The sequence below is a fragment of the Notamacropus eugenii genome, chromosome 4, assembly GCF_028372415.1.
Source record: "Notamacropus eugenii isolate mMacEug1 chromosome 4, mMacEug1.pri_v2, whole genome shotgun sequence".
NCBI lineage: Eukaryota > Metazoa > Chordata > Mammalia > Diprotodontia > Macropodidae > Notamacropus > Notamacropus eugenii.
The window spans coordinates 235,317,432-235,337,263 of record NC_092875.1 but is presented as its reverse complement, the minus strand read 5'-3'; the positions used below and the strand labels follow the sequence as shown (position 1 = coordinate 235,337,263).

Below are 19,832 nucleotides of genomic sequence, written 5' to 3'. Positions count from 1 at the left end.
CAAAAATTGTTGTTTTTTTTTGTTTTGTTTTGTTCTTAGATTTAAAAATCTAAGCTATTAAGAATTTGCTAGCTTGACTCTCAGAACGGAAGAAAAAAGTTATCATCCCTGTTTAGATTCAGCCAAGCCTAGACCCTAACGTCTGCTTGTGAATTTCACATGCTTAAAATATTCACCAGGAGGAATTTCTACATTAAAAAAGCCCTCTTGTAACCAGAATTGGGAGAGCAGAGGAGTGAAAAGTTGGAAAAAGTGATGGGAAATTCAACAAAGATTACTGAGGGGACTTTTTTCCCCCTAGTTTTCTGTTTTCTATTATATTTCTATTTTTTAAAAAAAATTTCTGGATCTGCCTTGAAGTTTGTTTTTGTTTGCTTCCTTTTTACCTATACAAAGGTAAATGCAGATTTGTTGATGCAGTGAAAGATTATTTTTGTTGAATCTGTTAGTACTCTGTGACTTGTTTAAACCAATATCCAAAGCATTTAGTCACTTTATTAGAAAGAAAAATGATGGAAACCCCAGGAGAATGTTTAGAACAGTCTTGGTGAAGATACATTGATTAATAAACAAAAGAGAGAGGGGATGCATATTAATTTGTTTATGAGAGATCTCTAGCTCATTAGAACATTTCGTAAATATTCAGCTAGTGAAGCAGTGGATAAAAATTAGACACTCTCTTTAATCTAATCATGAAAAAGCCCCACTATTTTACCTAAATATCTGATGTGTAATATATTTCCTAGTAGTAATTTAAATATACAAAGTAATTCAATAATCTTGAAGATTCCATGGAGATGATTACTGTCTATTGGGGGAATTTAACTTGAGTTAGATTTCTTATCACACAGTCCCCTGAGGTAGAAGTTACTACTTCACCTTCAAATCTCTTGTGCTTTGAATTTTTCTGGACCCCAAAGTAAACACATGGCCTTTCAAAATTTTTGCTTTTTTATAGGCCTCCTTAAAAGTACATTTTATTTCACTAAAATAGGGAACATTGCGGAAAATCTGGGTTGTATGGTAACTAAGCATGCATTGCCTTTTTTTTTTTTTTTTTGGACCTTTCCTATGTACTTATGTATCAATTTATGTTATAATTATTTGTATGTATATTATCTCTTCTCTTCAGTTATATGCTTTTTGCATGCAATGATTGCCTCTTTTGTATCATCTTTTTATATTCTGTGCACATCACAATGCCTTTCACAAAGTATCTTTCCCTTAATAAATATTTGTTGAATGAATATAGTCAGCTCCTGAGATAATATAAAATTATTTTCATTGGCTACTACTAACTAATCTGGTGAAAGACACAGTGGAAGACCAAAACCCCAAACTCATCTGATGCAGTGTTCTGCAATTCTTTTTGTGCAGATCCCATGCGTGGACCTAGAAAACTCGAAGTAGTAGAGATCAAATCGCGGCAGATCACAATCCGTTGGGAACCATTTGGCTACAATGTCACTCGCTGCCATAGTTATAACCTCACTGTCCATTACTGTTACCAAGTGGGAGGACAAGAGCAAGTCCGAGAAGAAGTAAGCTGGGATACAGATAATTCACATCCACAGCACACAATCACTAACCTGTCACCCTACACCAACGTCAGCGTGAAACTCATCCTTATGAATCCAGAGGGACGAAAAGAAAGCCAAGAGCTTATTGTACAGACAGATGAAGACCGTGAGTACTTTAAAATTACATTTTTCAGTGAAACTTTTTTAAAAAATGTCTTTTAAAAATACATTGCTTTAAAAATGAGAGCTGAAGCAGATTTTTTTAAAAATCCGGGCTTTAATAAAATACTTGCTTATACTGCATGCCTACGTTTACTTTGGTACATTTCAGCACTGGGAAGGATCTATAATGGAGAAATAGGGCCTAGATCTATGATTTCATAGGTCTAGGGTAATGGTTTAATATATATTTAATATTACTATATATAATAAAAATGATATATTGAAGGTGTCAGAGGGCCACATATTGACTTGAAAACCATATATTAACATTATCTAGTTTGCATTGTATTTTTATTTGTTTTGTTGATTATTTCACAACTGCATTTTGATCTGATTCAGCCAAGGTAGAGGGTGTTTCTTTTCATGTATATGAGACCTCTGGTTTAGGAAACAACCAGGTAAGGACACTGTCTCCAACAGTGCGTACTTCTCTTCTGCAACTTGAAAGTATGTTGTCTAAAACACTAGAGGTATATTTGCTTAGGGTCCCGTGATCTGAGATTATCAACAATCCAGATCTTCTGATGTTGAAGACAGCTATCTACTATATCATACTGCCTTTCTGTAATCATAGTAACAAAGAATTGCATGAGGTCTGTAGTTATTGTTTCTCATAGTTTCAATCAGTCAATTAGCATTTATTAATCACCTGCTGTGAGCCAGGGCATTGTGCTAAGTATCTGGGATATTATTAACTCACTTTTCTAGGTTGTGTTAAGATTGTGTTAAGATGGCATAGTGGAGTGCTGGGCCTGGAATCAGGAAGACCTGAGTTCAAATCCAGCTTTAGACATTTACTATGTGACTCTGGGCATATACATCATTTATCCTTGTTTACCCCAGTTTCCTCATCTGTAAAATGAAGTGGAAAAGGAAATGGCAAACTACTCCAGGATCTTTGCCAAGTCAGAAACAACTGAAATTACTGAACAGCAACAACAACAAAGATTTACGAAACATTTTCCTCTTGAGAGGCATCATGGTGTAATCGTTAGAGCATTAGCCACAAAGTACTAAAACCTTGAGTTCTGTGACGCTAAGTCTTTGTAAGTGAGTGATATGGATTAAATCTTTTAGCAAAGCCTTCTAATCTACCCATCCCATTTTATCAGTAAGGACCTGAGGTCTGGGTCCATTATGTGACAGATCATGAGTGGCAGAGCTGTTTTATACAATCTTCTAAAGGAACTGGTACAGTGGAATGGGTGCTGTTTTGGAGTCAGAAGACCAAGATTCAGATTCCAGTTCTGCTGGGTAGTAACCTGTGTGTTCTTGGACACAACTTCTCTGGGCCTCAGATTCCTCATTCATAAATAAAGGCTTTTGCCTAACTGACCTATGAAGTCCTATACAGCTATAAATTTATTATCTTGTGATACTGTAGATTATGAAGACCTAGCAAAACAGAATTCAATTAAGCAGTTCTTTTGGTGGTATTGTTATTTAGTTGTTTTCAGTTGGGTCCAACTCTTCATGACCCCTTTTGGTGTTTTCTTGATGAAGATATTAGAGTGCTTTCCTTCTCTAGCTCATTTTATGGATGAGGAAACTGAGGCAAACAAGGTTAAATGACTTGCCCAGAGTCACACAGCTGATAGATTTCTAAGACTGGATTTGATCTAAGTTCTTCCTGACTCTAGGCATTCTATTTACTGCATCACCTAGCTGCCCAGCAATTCTAGACATTAAAAAAAGAAAGAAACCCATAGCCTATTTTTTAGAACCTGTCTAAAATTTGAGGAAACATGGTGTAGTGAAAAGTCCTGAACTTGACATCTAGAGAAACCCAGAGCTTGAATTTTACTTGTAACGTGTATATCACCAAGGCAATATTCACAGCACTGATGGTGACTATGAAAATGCTGGCATAGTTCTGAATTGCCAAGTGTAACAGACTCTCCATATAGAAGACAGAAGAAAAATATTCATTCAGGCACCAGAAAGCCAAATCTGCCATAATAATCAAGAAGTCAATACACATTAGCGCTGTAGGGGACAAAGCTTTTCCCAGGCCTCCCCCCCAACAACCCCCGCTGGGGCATTCCCACAAACAAACACTCACAAGACTAGCTGTGCCTGCTTGTCTGCATCCTCTCTTCTCCACCATAACTGCTCTCAACAACTTCCTCCCAGTTCTGTTCCATCTTTCCTGTTCCACCTGTTCAGCAAGCTCCTCCCACCACATGTGATTTAAACAGCTCACACAGGTCATTAATGAATGGGAAATATCTTCCCATTTAAGTTACCATTACATTCATCCCCAAGATCTTTCATTACATAGGTCAGTGGGGCAATTGGTATCAACGGAACTGTAACTGAGGTAACAGAAAATAACCATATAAAACAATATCTTAGGCAATGGTTGAACAGAACTTTACAACAGTATAACAGGGATCACACAGAGTAAGCACATAAAACAATATCTTAGGGTGGGGCTTGAGCAAAAGCACCCCATCATTCCTCCTGGATCTCCCAAAATCTTGGAGTAAGAGGTGAAGATCTCTTCTTCTGTAGCTACTTTCTGCTGAAGTTGGATGTAGAGCTATCCCTGCCATAAGAGGTCATCCCATTCGAGAGGTCAGTTCTTTAGCTGGCAAGCTGGAGCTTGGTCGATACCAGGTCTAGAGGTGACATATCACAGTCATGGACAGGGGGTGACATCTGGCTTAAGTGATCAGGCATCTTAGGTGGAGGCCACTAAGGCTGAAGGAAACAAATCTAGCAAACAAGTTTAACAGACAAAAAACCTAAAAGAAACAAGGTGACAATAATCAGAACCTGGGTAGGTAGGGTTAGCCATGCTTTTGGAGTCCATGAACCCACTATCATAGCCTCATTCATGGTAGAATATATAAGTTAAGTGAACAATTTGGTAATCATCTTCTCCTGAATAAACAACATTTATGCTGTTATCTCTCCTGTGTGCTATAATGTCCACGGTCTTTGGAACATTGTCTGGCTTCCATTTTATCCATCAATTTTATTCTATCAGTAGAACCCAATCCTTCAGTTCCTCTGGTAGTTATTTTAGGAAGGTCAGTTTTCACAATAGGTGAAAATTTCACAAGGAATAATAATCACTTGAACTATTCTATCATTTTTACAAAACTGTAAGGGCTCTTCACCTAAATTTTGGAATGTCACAATAATTTCTCCTTGCTAATTAGATCTGTTATTCCAGCCAATACATGTACTCCTTGAGCTGCTAATCCTGATTTAGGTAATATTCATCCAAAATGATTTTTAGGGATTCTCATACATATTCCAGTAGAGATTTTTCTCACTTCTTTTCTATCCAACCTCAAATCCTCTAAACAACATCAATTATATCCTGCTGAACCTGGTGTCCCTGGATACGGTGCTGGGACATCTGGCCTCGTGGTCCAGTTCTCAATATTTGGGATCTTGTGTGTTTGTTGTTTTCTAATTTGCAGATTTGAGTCATCATTCTGGCTAGAGGTGTACTTCCTCCCAATGGTCTATTATTCAAATTACCTAAAGCAGTTGAACAAATTATCTTTATAATGTTGATAAGAATTATTAGAACTCAACTTCCTTAACTGTTCTTTCAATAATCCATTAATTCTTCCAATTAACCCAGATACTTGCAGATAATATAGAATATATGTCCATTTTACCTGGTTTAATACACAATACCTTTTATTACCTTTGAAATGTGACCAGTTGTCACTTTGAATCTGCATTGAGGTTTCATAAAATAGATTTATGATATTTAGAGTTTTACAGGTGTTTTTCTGGGTCGCATTTTTATAGGGAAAAGCTACTAGTACACCTGAATAGATGTCAATACAAATTATGTAAATTTGCATACTTTATCTTGAGGTAGGGTTCCAATATCATCGATTTGTCAAATTTGGACTGGTACTTTTCCCCTTGCTATCTCTCCACTTACTACCTGAGGAACAGTTCATTCCTTTTCCAGTTGACATATATAACATTCATCTACTACTTGTTTTAACAATGAATGAGAGATACTAATACTGACAGTACCCACTGGTGTGTGACCTGGATCCCTAAATGGCTGACCTTTTGATGAGCCCATTTTACTAGTACTGGATCATCAGTTGGTGTTGGAATAGGGAAGTATATTGAGTAGCAATCTTTGTTAGTTTATCAGCATATGCATTGTACTCATGTTCAGGGATGGTGAGGGCCACAGTGAGCATCTAAATGAAAAACTGACAAATTAGTAACCAGAGACATGTCCCATATATCTTTCCATAATTATTTGCCCCAGATTTCTTTCTCATGAATTTCCCAATTTTGATTTTTCCACATGGGCATCCATGTAGCTAACCCATTAGCCCATGAATTAGTGAATATATGACACTGTGCTCCTTGTTCTGTTTTGATAGCTTGTTGTACTGCCATAAGTTCAGTATATTGACCACTTCCACCTATCCCAGTCCTTTCTATGCTCCACGTAGTACATGGGTTATAGGCTACTGCTTTCTATTGTCTTTTGTGGCCCAAGTATTTTGCAGGCCCATCAGTAAACCATCCGTGTCTCTTTTGTTCTTCAGTTAATCCATCATATCTCTCATTCCCTTTTACCAAGGACTGTATCAACTCTTGCTTTGGTTCAGGGGGTGTATCATTTCCCTCAGTACCTATGTTTGCTATAGATTCATGTAAGCACTTTTACCTACTTTAGATCGATTTTGAATATACCATTTCCATTTAATTATACTAGCCTCTTGTACATGTCCAGTTCTATGAAAAGCTGGGATACTCATTACCCAGGTCATAATTGGGATTCCAGGCCTTAATATTGCCTCATGACCTAAAGTTAGTTGTTCAGTCTCTACCAAAACCCAGTATGCAATTAACAATTGCTTTTCGAAAGGGGTGTATTGAATTCCAGATGAAGGGAGTTTCCTAGACCAAAATCCTAAGGGTACATTTTAGCTTTGTTGCTTTTGCCATAAACCCCAGTTTGCATATTCTGTACAGTCACTTGTAATTCTATTAGGCCACTTTGTATAGGCCATAAGTCTAGGGCCAATTGTATAGTGGCCTTTGCTTCTTCAAAAGCTTTACTCTGCTCAAATCCCCAATCAAATTCATATTTTTTCCTTGTAATTTTATATAAGGGCTTCAAAATTTGTCTTATATGTGGTGTGTGATTTCGCCAATACCCAAATAATTCTATAAACTTTTGGACCTCTTTCTTATTGGTGGGGTTAGGAAAATCCTGAATCTTTTGTCAGGCTTGAGGAGAACCTTTTACAGCCCTTTATTCCATTGTATACCCCAAAATTTTATAGTTTGACCTGGTCCTTGAATTTTTATAGGGTTAATTTCCCACCTTTGCTTTTCATATGCTCAATTAAAAGCATCAAACTCTTTTCCACGTCTTTTACATTTTTTTCTCTGTATCATAATATCACCTATGTAGTAGGTTAGCTGTATACCAGGTAGCTCTAATTCATGCTCAGCCACATCTTGTAACAAATAGTGAGGCTATGCATATATTTTTGCAGCAAATGTGTAAAAGCATATTGTCGGCCCTGCCAAGTGAAAACAAATTTATTCCATTGTTTAGAATCTATTGGGATAGTAAAGAAAGCATTGATTAAATCAGTACCAAGTCCCATCATATTTCTGGACCCTTTCTATTAAGGTCATGGCATCTGGAACAGCAGCATACAAGGAAGGAGTCACCTTATTCAGGTGTCTGTAATCCACTGTCATCTTCCATGTCCCATCAGACTTTCATATTGGCCAGACAGGATTATTCCATTGAGTAGTTATAGGGACTAATACTCCTATCTCCACATATTCCTTTATAGTGTTGTAAATTTCATCTTACCCACCTCATACATGATATTGCTTTAAAGTCATTATTTCAGAAGGTTCAGGTAAAGTGATTGGGTTCATTTTTATTTTACCCACTAAAATTGAATTAATTCCTATCTTCCTTACTACAAATTGATATCTCCCCTAAGGTGAACTTAAGGCCATACTTCTCAATGTATCTGTTCTAATGATGTTTTCAGGAATGAGTATAATTACCATGGTGTATTCCCTCTTAGGTAATTGTCCAATTTTCATTGTTGCTTTGACTTGTCTGGCCAATATTTTGGCCCCTCCCAGTCCCATGATAGAAATTCCATATTTAAACTTATTAAGGTTTCCATATATAAGGGAAGCCTCTTGCCCCAGTATCTATTAATGCCCTAGTTACCATATTTGATCCAATTTTCCAATATATGGTCAAATTGATATGGGGTTTGTAATCCTGCCTGTGTATTTCTTTAATCTGAGCTGGGGTTCAGCCAATCTCCTACACTCCCTGAAGGTGTGACAAACTTGGATGCAAGGGTTCAAGAGGATCTGAAGGGGTAGTTCTTACTTTTCTATTCCATCTACCATCTAGCCCTTTTTCTTGGTATATTTTGCATATTTCATTAGTTGGAATATCATCTATGCTTCCAAAATCTACCCCTGCTATCAACAGTTCTTTTCCTGTCAATCTATTTTGACTTTGAATCTGCTGGCTATTTACTCTTCTCTCTCAAGGAAATTTATCTTTTCCCTAGTCCTCTAAGTCAATTAACTGTGAATCTTGTCCAGCGTCTCCAAAAGAGGGTGCCTTACTTCCCCAATTAATAGAATCAGAACTAGTGGCTTATAAGCAGGAGGAGCCTTCTTTACTATTATATTCTTATGGGAAACTGCTAAGGGGGTATCATAGCACATATCTACAATTCTGATCATTGTAGCAGTCTTCAGTACAGTCCCTAAATGAATGCCAAGGTCTATCTCCACTGAGTCACATAGAGACAGTGGGATACTCTTTATTATATCCGTCTGCTATCAAAGCTAAAAAAATTAGTCTTATTGTTACCTCCTTGCGTATTATAATCTCTAAAAGCTTGGTGGTGCACAAAAGGATTCTGAGTAGTATCTGTAAATTTCAAGCAGTCTCTGGCATCTATAAATACTTCTCTGGCCGCTTCATCACTAATTCTCGCCATCTAAGATATTAACAATAATAACATCCTTTGGGTGAACTGACTCAAAATATCTGTGACCCCCTGCTGATTAAAATCCTTAATTATCTCACTAAACACTGTGTTGCCCTTCTGATTTTCCTGTTTCTGCTATAGTATTAGGCTTGATTCTGGCTGGGTTCTCCCTCTAACATTGTTTCATTTTCCAACTCTGACTTTGTTGCATTTTCCTCCCACAGTAGTCTCCTGGCAGTTGTTGCCATAGCAACTAGACTGGATTTGTACAAAGGTTGTATGCACACTTCTTTTTTCAGCTTTTCTCTTTTGAATTAAGTGAACAACTTTTTCTTCTACCACCTGAGATTCTCCAGCTTGCTGTTTTAAAGGAGAGCCTATATACTGAGAATTGCTAACAAACTAGCTCTTTTTCCATCTGAATTTTTTCCTTCAGCAGCTAGTCTCTGCTTTTACACATAATATGGTAATCTGTTAATAACTTCCATCCTCTCCTACACACTCCTGCCAGCTCTTTCCCTGATTTTATTGGTATTCCTTGCAAAGACTTTTCTAATTCCCTAGGTTCTCCCTCCTGTAACCTTGGTTCCCAGTTTTCACAGTGCCCAGTGCTTTTAGCCCATTCCTTTGCTTTGGAGGAATAAGGTAAATCCTTCCATGCTGGGGTATCCATTTCTTCCTCTGAAGCCTTTCTGCCCCCATGATCCTGACTCATGATGCCAAATGTGTTGCCAAGACAGTATTCACAGCACTGATGGTGACTATGACTATGCCGGTGTAGTTCTGAATCACAAAGTATAATAGATTTTCCATATAAAAAGCAGAAGGAAAACATTTATTCAGACATCAGAAAACCAAATCCTCAAACCTGAAAGCCAAATCAGTCATAATAACCAAAATATTAATACACATTAGCAGTGAAGGAGACAAATCCATTCCCATGCCTTCCCTTCCTTCCCCCCGCATCCCCCCGGAGACTTCCCATAGGCAAACACTCACAAAGCTAGGCTATGCCTGCCTGCCTGCATCCTCTCTCCTCTGCCCTAACTACTCTCACAACTTCCTCTCATTTTTGCTCCACCCTTCCTGTTCCACTTGTTTACCAGTGCCTCCCACCATATGTGCTAGTGGTATGACCCTGGGTGAGTCTTTTAATTAACCTTTCTGAATATCAGTTTCTTCATCTCTAAGTTGGTGATACACGATAATACCTCCCTCACAGGGTTGTTGTGAAGATAAAATGGGATAAAATATGTTACATATATCTGAACTTAAAAGCTCCTGTATGTGCCAATTTTACATTATAGTATCAATAAATGATACAGAACTTGGAGGTCATTAAATTCAAACAAATAAGGTCATGACTTTCATGTAGACAACTGTGCAGACCTTTCAACTATTCCCATTGTTGTGTTTGTCCTTTGTTTTCGAAGAGGACCATGGCACCAGAGAAATGATGACATGGCTTGCACTTGACTTTGTTTTGAATGTGGGAGGGGTGTGCAAGGTCACCAGCCTCACTTTCTCCTCCTAAGCCATCTGAATCCAGTGACCAAGTTAGATATTCATCAAGATGACTGGAGATAGCCCAGAATGCAATGGGAGACCTTGGCCTTTTAGGCTAAGGTCTTTTCAGGTACTCACTTAAAGTGAACTAATGGCCATTTAGTGAATAGGCCTCTTTGAAAAGTAGTCAGGGGATGGGCCCTTTAAATAGCAAAAATAAATAAATAAATAAGTCAAGTTGGAAGGGGTAGGAGTCTCAGGGTTGTTGTTGTTTTGAAGAGAAACAGTTACTATTGACATTCACTCTAAGCCAGGCGGGTCCAAAACAATCATTGAGTAGAGCTTGGGCAGGGACCCATTGTTGTTCAAGCTGTGGACTTCAGAGTGCACTGAGTCTAAGGTTTTAGGGAAGAAAAGGAAGGGAGGAAGGGAAGGAAAGAGAAGAAAGAAAGAAGGAAAGAAGGAAGGAAGGAAGGAAGGAAAGAAGGAAGGAAGGAAGGAAAGAAAGAAAGAAGGAAAGAAAGGGAGAAAGAAACCTAGCCAGTAAACCCCAAGTTAGCTGGGCAGCTTCTAGGCTTCCAAATTTACCTTCTTTGGGAAAGGAGAAGGAAGGGGAGAGGTTGAGAGAGAAGATGAGCTGAGTTACCCAGCTAGCTGGGTCCTCATTCAGGCAACTCGCCCTGCTCACGGGTTGTGTTCATTTGTTTTTGAGGAGGATCATGACACCAGAAAAATGTTGGCCTGACTTGCACTTCAATTTATTTTGAGTGACAGAGGGTTGTGCAAGGTCACCAGCCTCACTTTCTCTTCCTGAGCCATCTGGATCCAGTGACCAAATACTCATCACCATTCCTATACTTCTTACTAAAAGAAAAGCTCATCATAATGTATCAGAATTCTTCCTGCAGTGTTACATGGCCGTGCATAGTGGCATACTACAGTCTCCAAAGAACCAAAATTTTGAGGTACCCAATAGGCAATGGAGAGACATATATATTGGACATAGACTGTGTAGTATGTTTAATAGTAACAAATTGTGGGAAAAAATTGACATAAAATATATCCTCAATAAGATATGTTACTGGAAAAGGAAACAAACTGGTTTTGTAACAAGTGTAAGAAAAAAAATAACGTGGCCTGTGCATTACATGGCTGTATCATGTACTTTTAAGAGCCCTGGAGATAGATGTCTAGGCTGTTGGATGAAGGATTTATGGGAGATTTCTGGTAAGAGTTCTATAGGGTAAAAGTGGCTGGGTTACAATGTATATATACCTTTGGAAGAAAGTATCCACTATCATCAGTGAGGTCACCAATCTACTGAAATAATCTAAATATAATAAAATATGATGCAAGTACCTAAATTCCTATATATAATGCACACACACATACAGACGCATAGATGCATATACTTATAAAACAAAAATGCAAACACACATATATACATGTATCTGCAAATACACACATATATATGGAAATATAAAAACCATAATTTTTTTTTGTACTAGAGTTGCTGGTATTAATATTATCATCATTCATTAATGATTAGTGTATTAAAATAACAATAAAGCCTTATTTTCTCATACTAAACCAACAAATCTTTATTATAGATTGCATGCTATGTGTCCAACATGTGGCAGATTCAACATGATGGTTTACTTAGAAAATCCTAGGGAATTAGCAAAGAAACTGAGATGACTGAAAGTTTCAGTAGAGTTGCAGGCTGAAAAATAAATCCACAAAGATCTATAGCATTTTTATACAGTAATAACAAAATTTATATAGAAGGAAAGTCACATTCAAAATAACTCAAGTGAATAAAATATCTGGGAATCAGTCTATCAAAGCACATTTAATACCTCTATACTTGTGATTTTAAAGTGACTCCTCTGTTTCCCTATTTGTGAAATGAAACTCTGAAATTCTGTTTTTCAAATAGCTGTAAATGAGCAGGAGATAAATTAACACTGCAGTGAAATTACTAATTCTGGAAGGTTTCAATTTATGCTATTATATTTGTAGTTTTCACAAGTCAAGCTAGAATCTAAATTAATTGTGCTTGCTTACCTATACTTCTTTTGGCCAAAGATAGATATGATAGCCAATGAAATTTTTCAGGACTTATTATAGGTCCCTGACCAAGAACTGATATTTTGCCATTTGAAGAGGAAACCTCGTTTAAATAGAAAAGAGGTCTACAATTCACCTTTGTCCTTGGTGGGGGAAAAATATTTTTCACCATGCTTCTGAAATCAATGGACTCTCCTAGTGTAGCCCCCAAAATTCTTAAACTTTTTGATCTAAAGCCTAAACTCTGGCACTCTAAGATTGCATGAGTCTATGACTTCTTACATTCCCTAGGAGAGCTGATAATTATTGTTTGAAGGATAATTGATACTTAAGAATCTTTTTTTAAAACTGAAACTGTTATTTCATTTTTGTAAATAACTCCTGGTAAGGGACTGTCCTTACATTGCAATGCTGACTGATTGGTAATGGCTCTCAAACTTACAATTTTAGAATTGCATAAAACTTTGAGAAGTTATATAGCTTACCTTAAGTCATACACCTAATATGAGATTCTGAATATTTCTCTATTCACTATGTTATATACTGATTCTCATATGAAACCATTACAGAATAAAAAATATGCTAAAACTATTTTGTACAGATTTTAGATCAGTAAGAATATACTCATTGTACACTAGAGTGCTTAGCAAAAGCTTCACAAAAGAGGGGAAACTTGAGCAGAGCTTTGGAACATTGTTATGATTTAGACAGACAAGGAAGAGGATGTTCCTGGATGGAAAAAAATAGAATAAAATATACAGGGAGAATAGACATAAGATTTAGGCATAGAGAGCAGATCTAGTTATATTCAATGAAGGGTACATTTTGGGAAGGACTGGAAAATAAAGTTGGAAAATTAGGGTAGAACTAAACTATGGAAAGCTTTGAAATTCAGAATTTTGGGTTCTATGAGATACTTAGTAGACAATCATTGAACTTGAAGTGGCATGACTACGCTAGTGGTCTAAAGAAGTTCTTCTTGAATGCTAGATGTAAACTGTGTTTGAGAGGGAAATGAGTAATCATGGACAAATATCGGAGACTTTTAGAGTAACTGAGGCATGATATTTTAGGTGATTAGAAATAATGAATCCAGGAGATTTGTTTTTTATAGTTTTTTTTCCAATTCATTGATCTGCTCTTTTTTTCTTCATTTGATCTAAACATTTAGAGTTCTAAATTTTCTCATAAGTACTATTTTGATTGCATCCCATAAATTTTGTTATATCGTCTCCTTGTCATTATCTTAAATGAAATTATTGTTTCTATCATTTGTCCTTTGAACCATTCATTTTATGGGATTATTGAAAAGGCTACAAGCCAAGATCAAAGTGGAGGGAGTGTTGGTGCATGATTTTCTGTTTGCAGATGATTGTGCACTCGATGCAGCCTCTGAAACTGAGATGCAACAAAGTATGGATCAATTCTCTGTTGCTTGTGATAATTTTGACCTGATAATTAACACCAAGAAAACACAGGTGCTCCATCAGCCACCACCACACCATCCATATGTGGAATCATGGGTTACAGCAAATGGAGAAGTTTTGAATGCTGCGGATGAGTTCACTTACTTTGGTAGTGTACTTTCCAGGGATGTACATATTGATAATGAGGTTGATACACACATTGCCAGAGCTAGCTCAGTGTTTGGGAGTCTCCAAAGGAAAGTATGGAAGAAAAAAGGTATTAGACTGACTACCAAAAGGTCTGCAGAGCTGTTGTGCTGACCTCATTGTTATATGCCTGTGAAACATGGACAGTCTCCCACTGCCAGGCCAGGAAACTGAATTGCTTCCATCTGAACTGTCTTAGGAAGATTGTGAAGATCACCTGGCAGGATAAGGTACCAGACACTGAGGTCCTTGCTCAAGCTAAACTGCAAAGCCTTCAAACTCTGCTTCAGAGAGCACAACTCTGATGGGCTGATCATATTGTTTGAATGCAAAATATATGCTTGCCAAAGACTATTTTATGGAGAGCTTGTATGGAGCAGGTGATCACATGGTGGTCAGAAGAGGTGATACAAAGACACCCTCAAGGTCTTTCTCAAGAACTTTGGAATTGATTGTGTGACATGGGAGACCGTGGCAGAGGACTGTTCAGCATGTTATGCCTACATCAGAGAAGGTGCTGTGCTGTATGAGCAAAGCATAATTGAAACAAAGGAAATGTATGATGTGCTAATTTAGAGTATCCACCCCAAGTGTTCACAGGGACTATCTGTGCCCAACCTGTGGTAGAGCATTCTGAGCTGACATTGGTCTGATCAGCCACAGTTGGACACATTGAAATGTGTCTTTATCATGGTGATGCCATTTTGGTCCTCTTCGAGAACGAAGGACAACAACCAACAAATTTTAATCTGTGCTTCAAAAATCGTTTACTCAATGTAATTTTCATTGTATTATGATCAGAAAAATATTTATTTAATATTTCTGTCTTTCTGCAATTATTTGTGAGGTTTTTATGCTCCATCATGGTCAGTTTTTGTAAAGGTGCCATGCATAGTTAAGAAATAGGTATGCTCCTTTCTATTCCTATTCAATATTCTCCAGAGTACTTATTCATTCCATAATTTCTTTCTTCTTTATCTTCATCTTCTTTATCCAAGAATTGTTTGGTGAGGAAGAGGATTGTTTGAATAGAGAAGAGAAAAGGGTGTAGAAAATTCAGAAATTTCTAGACTAAGAGATTGAGAGGTGGGGAGCCTGAGGCCTTAAGGCCACATGTGACCCTCTGAGTCCTCAAGTGCAGCGCTTTAACTGAATACAAACTTCACAGAACAAATCCCCTTAATGAAAGGATTTGTTCTGTACAACTTGAAGGTGGTACCCAAAGACCTAGAAGACCACATGTGGCCTTGAGGCTGTAGGTTCCCCACTCCTCGATTAGAGAAATGTTAACACTAATAAAAAAATTGTTTAATTAGAAGTCAAAATTGATATGTATGCACACACAAGTGTGTGTGTGTGTGTGTGTGTGTGTGTGTGTGTGTGTGTGTGTGTGGAAATTGAACTTAGGTTTTGAGTCTAATTCTCATTCATGCTACATTCCCCTGTAGGCTGTTCCAAAAGTCTTTGTGTAGTTTTAAGCTATTAAAGCATTAAACTGACCTAATACTTTTGAACTTCCTATTTATTATGTACTCATGTACGTTATATACTGACCCAAAAATTCATCCTTCTCTTTTCAATGTGGTGATAAGCCTCTTTGAAGATGTATATGTAGATTGCTACTGAGTCTATACTCTTATGGAATCTGCTGTGGCTTGTACTCTAGCTTAGAAATACCCACAAAGCCATAATGAGGTATCAGAAGAGAATTTTTTTAATGTTATTATAAATTCTGTCATAAAAAAGAATTGCATAATGTATTGGAAAGTCAGCTCTAAAATTATTTTTGGATTATCTGATGTTTAGAATCTTCTTTGCCCCAGCTCTCTTGCCCTTGGCTAGTGAAATATCTGCGTGTCAATAGGTTATTAAATATTTATTATATTCAGACACTGTGCAAAGTGCTAGCGATACAAAGAAGGGCAAAAGATAGTCTACTCTCAAGAAGTTCACGGTCTAATGCAGAAAACAGCATACAGATGGCCATGTACAAATAGTCTTTAAAGAGGATAAGTAATCAACAAAGGGATGACACTAGAATTAAAAAGACTTGGGCAAATCCTTCATGTAGAAGGTAGAATTGAAGCCGCGACTTGAAGGAAGCCAAGAAGTTGGGGGAAGACTAATAAAGTACCTTTATATATCTGTACTTTAGATGTATGTCTGTGTATAGTATACTCTTAAGACAGTAGTGATAATACGCATTTAGAGAGTACATTAAAGTTTATGAAGAACTTTACATTGGTCATCTTATTGGGCCATAGAACAATCCTGTGAGGAAGGTACTATGAGTTTTACTGTCTCCATTTTATAGAGGAGGAAAGTGAGGCCTACTTAATTTTAAGTGATTGGCCAAATGTTGTAGGTAGCACTTGCTCCCTGAATTCGGGTCTAGAATTATGTGCTCTGCTTCCGGTTACTTTTCCATATATCCCTTATTTGATCATTGATTTTTAAGCTGTTTTATGTGAAGAAATTTATTTCATGAGACAGCTTTTCATCATCACCATTTTTTGTTTTAGAAATACAGTATGTCCATGATACTAGTTGGTGACCAAACAAGTCTACAAAGGAGATTCTGGTTATGTTGTATGTGGTTTTTTGGTATCATGAATAATGAGGTTTTTAAAAAGTTTCTTGGGTTAAGTGAGAAAACTTGTGTAAAGAACTAGGTTGTTTAGTTTTGTTTTGTTTTCTGGCCAGGATCATTTTTTTTCCTGAAAAATTATTGCCTTCTATCATTTAATGACATATAAGTTAAATTTGATTGTGCTTCAAGCATTACAGGGAACAACATAACACAGATGAAAGAACGTTGAAAATCAGAGGACCTAGTTCAAATTCCAACTTTGTCACTATCTACCCGGTTGACCTTGAACTACTTTCTGGGCCTCAGTTTCCTCTTTTATAAAAAAAGGATGATAAAGCAGATGAAATTTTAAGGTCTCTTGTAGCACTAAATTTATGACTATGTTTCAAATTTTTATTTCCCTTTGAAGAATAAAGATGTGAAAAGTTTATTTAATGTCAGTATTTTTTCTTACTTTAGAGAGATGACTGGATGTTGTTTTTATGGTTTCCCTCTAAAGGAAAATCCTTTTAGCCAAGGGGAGGTGGTAGGGAGGAGGAAGAAGGAGAGGAAAAAGGGAATAACTCTCTCTACTACTTGCAAGTCTCTATGGGAGAATGATTGTGTCTTCAGAATATCAATATTGTGCCACTTTAAGAAGTTAAAACCTAACTGATGTTCATCTGACCAAAACTGTATTTGTTTTTTGTTGTTGTTAGTTCCAAGTTCCGTTCCCATTGAATCTATCCAAGGAAGTACTTTCGAGGAGAAGATATTTCTTCAGTGGAGAGAGCCAGCTCAGACATACGGTGTGATCACCTTCTATGAGGTAGAGAAAATATAAATAAATTATACTTTTGGTTCAGTTCAACAGTATTTAGTAAGTGCCTACTAATTGTGGTTTAATGAATCTCATCAAATGCCAATAAATTGCATTGAGTGAGTACAGAGCTATTTTGATAAAGAATTGAATAGACATTTAAAATAGCCTTTTTTTTACATTTAAACACAGATACACAGTAAATGTAAGTTACAGTCTATGTTATATACTTTTTGAAGGAGTATTTGTAATGAAATAGGTGTTTCTAGTTTAGTAATTGTGTGTTAAATACATAAAGTATTGAAAATTATCTTTCTTTAAAAAGTGGATTGTTTTATTTTGTTTAGATGCTAAATGTTTCAGAAGTTTAGATCTTGCTGTTTCTTAACCATAAAATATTGTTTTGCTGAATTGCGGAGAATACCGATTATGCAATTTAAAAGTCACTAAAATTCACCTGGGGAGTGACAATAGAATAATGACTCTTGATTTTCAGGAATTAGCAACTCTCTTTAGATTTCAATGACACTGTTATATCTAGTGATGTATGTCAGATAGTTGAATCACAGTGAAGAAGACTTTGATGAATTGTTCAAGAAAAAATAGAAATAGCAGTGGTGACAGTCATCACCACATTTGTATGAGAATCATTTCACTAAGCCTATTGTAATCGAAGTAAGCAGGTAGATTTTTTTAAGCTAGCATTTATTTGAATGCAAATTCAACAAAATTATATGTTGTTAGGTTTCTGGGAATTGCTGCTGCTCCCTATCTGGAACCTCTGCTTGAATACCTTTCAGAATAACTGACAAAAGACTGAGGAGATTAAGCTGTCAGACAGTAATCACTGTTCACCCTCATCTCTGACCCAACTAGCCTTACATTTATGTTTCCATAAATCTTCTGCAACTTGGTATTGAAATACAAAAAAAAAAGAAAAGAAAAGAGAAAAAAAGAAAGGAAGAAAAATTAATTGAAACCTAAAGGAATTTCAATAAAGAAAAAAGCTAATTTCACTGCTAAGCTATTGAGGTTGTTCAATGGCTCTCTTACTGTAAAATGAAAGAAATATGGAAGGAAAATGCATGACTTGTCCATTGTTTCATAATTACTTCTGACAATTGACTATTTGATCACAGTTTTTAGAGTTGGTCATTTTAATTGCTCTGATTTTTTCAGGCTTCATTTGTATGAGAATTAGGAGAAACAATTGTATTTTTTTAATAGAAAAATGTATACTATATTGAGGCAGCTAGAGGACTCAGTGGATAGAGTGCTAGACCCAGGGTCAGGAAGATCTGAGTTCAAATCTAGCCTCAGACATTAGCTCTGTGACCCTGGGCAAGTTACTTAACCTTTGTCTTAATCAACTAGAAGAAAAAATGGCAAACCATTCCAGTATCCTGGCCAAGACAACCCCATGTAAACCATGGTCCATGGGGTCACAAAGAGTCAGACATAACTGGATGACTGAACAGCAACATGATGCCAGCCTTGGAAGTAAAGCTTCAGTGGTGAGAGAAGGGGTCCATCGCTTCAGAAAATACATATACTTGTCTAGAGCAAGGGCAGCGAATGCCAGGCGCTCCCTATCTATTGCCATATTTCTTAGTGTTAAACAATTAAGTACTTAAACAATAAGAATAGAAATCCCAACAGAAGAACCCATTAATCTCTTGGAGTTTAGCAGACAGGATCTCCCGGGTGAACACTAATCTAAAATGCTAGTACAATGGGGATGGATGAATGTGTCATAAATCAGGCTTTTTGAAAACTAAAAGTATATGCATAAACATAGCAGTTTACATGGTACCAAAGGGAAAGCTTAGAACTTTTTGGAGTTGAATTTAATGACTCAACATAAAATTTTCCTGGATGCAAAGTCCTTTCCTCTGCCCTCCCTCTTACAACACCATCACCTTTTTAGGTTCATCGTTCCTCTTTTACTCATGATCATAATAATACCCTACATTTGTATGTAATCATAATAATACCATGCATCTGCTATTTCCAAAGTGTCTTTACATTCTTTTTCTTATTTCAGCTTCACAGCAATCCTTAGATTCTCTAGAACTGATGTAATTAGCTGTGTTTTACTGAAAAGAAAAAGGACACTTAGCTGACATAACGTGCCTGTGATAACTCATCAAATAAGGGATGGAAATGCCACTAAAAACCAGGTCTTCTGACTTTAAGACTGTGGGGTTTGTCGCCCCCTTCCCTCTGGCAGAAAATAATATAACTAATGATTTCTCAAAGTAAAATCTTACATACCTCGAGATTAAACCTGGTTAGTGTAGAGGCCCTGTAAATCAGAATATAGGGAACTGTGCAAATGGGAAAAATAGGAACATCAAGTAAAAGACAAAGATTGGAATATGAATTAGAAAGGAAAAAGTTAAATAATAAAGAGAACCAAGCATCTCTTTTTGGAGAAAGAAGTGGTATTTAATAATTATGTGTAGACCTAAAGATGAAAATAAATAAGCATTAGGATAAAAGAAGACATGTATTGGCCCG

General features: G+C 36.7%; 1 protein-coding gene across 8 annotated transcripts in view; it reads left to right on the top strand.

Annotated features, from left to right (window-relative positions):
• PTPRM (protein tyrosine phosphatase receptor type M) overlaps nucleotides 1–19,832 on the top strand; it is a 984,934-nt gene that overhangs the window by 524,498 nt on the left and 440,604 nt on the right. For all 8 annotated transcript variants that reach the window (XM_072604258.1, XM_072604256.1, XM_072604255.1 and 5 more), the window contains 2 exons: nucleotides 1,378–1,686; nucleotides 17,212–17,321. In XM_072604258.1, coding sequence (XP_072460359.1) covers nucleotides 1,378–1,686; nucleotides 17,212–17,321 — 419 coding nt within the window. The remainder of the gene's footprint in view (nucleotides 1–1,377; nucleotides 1,687–17,211; nucleotides 17,322–19,832) is intronic.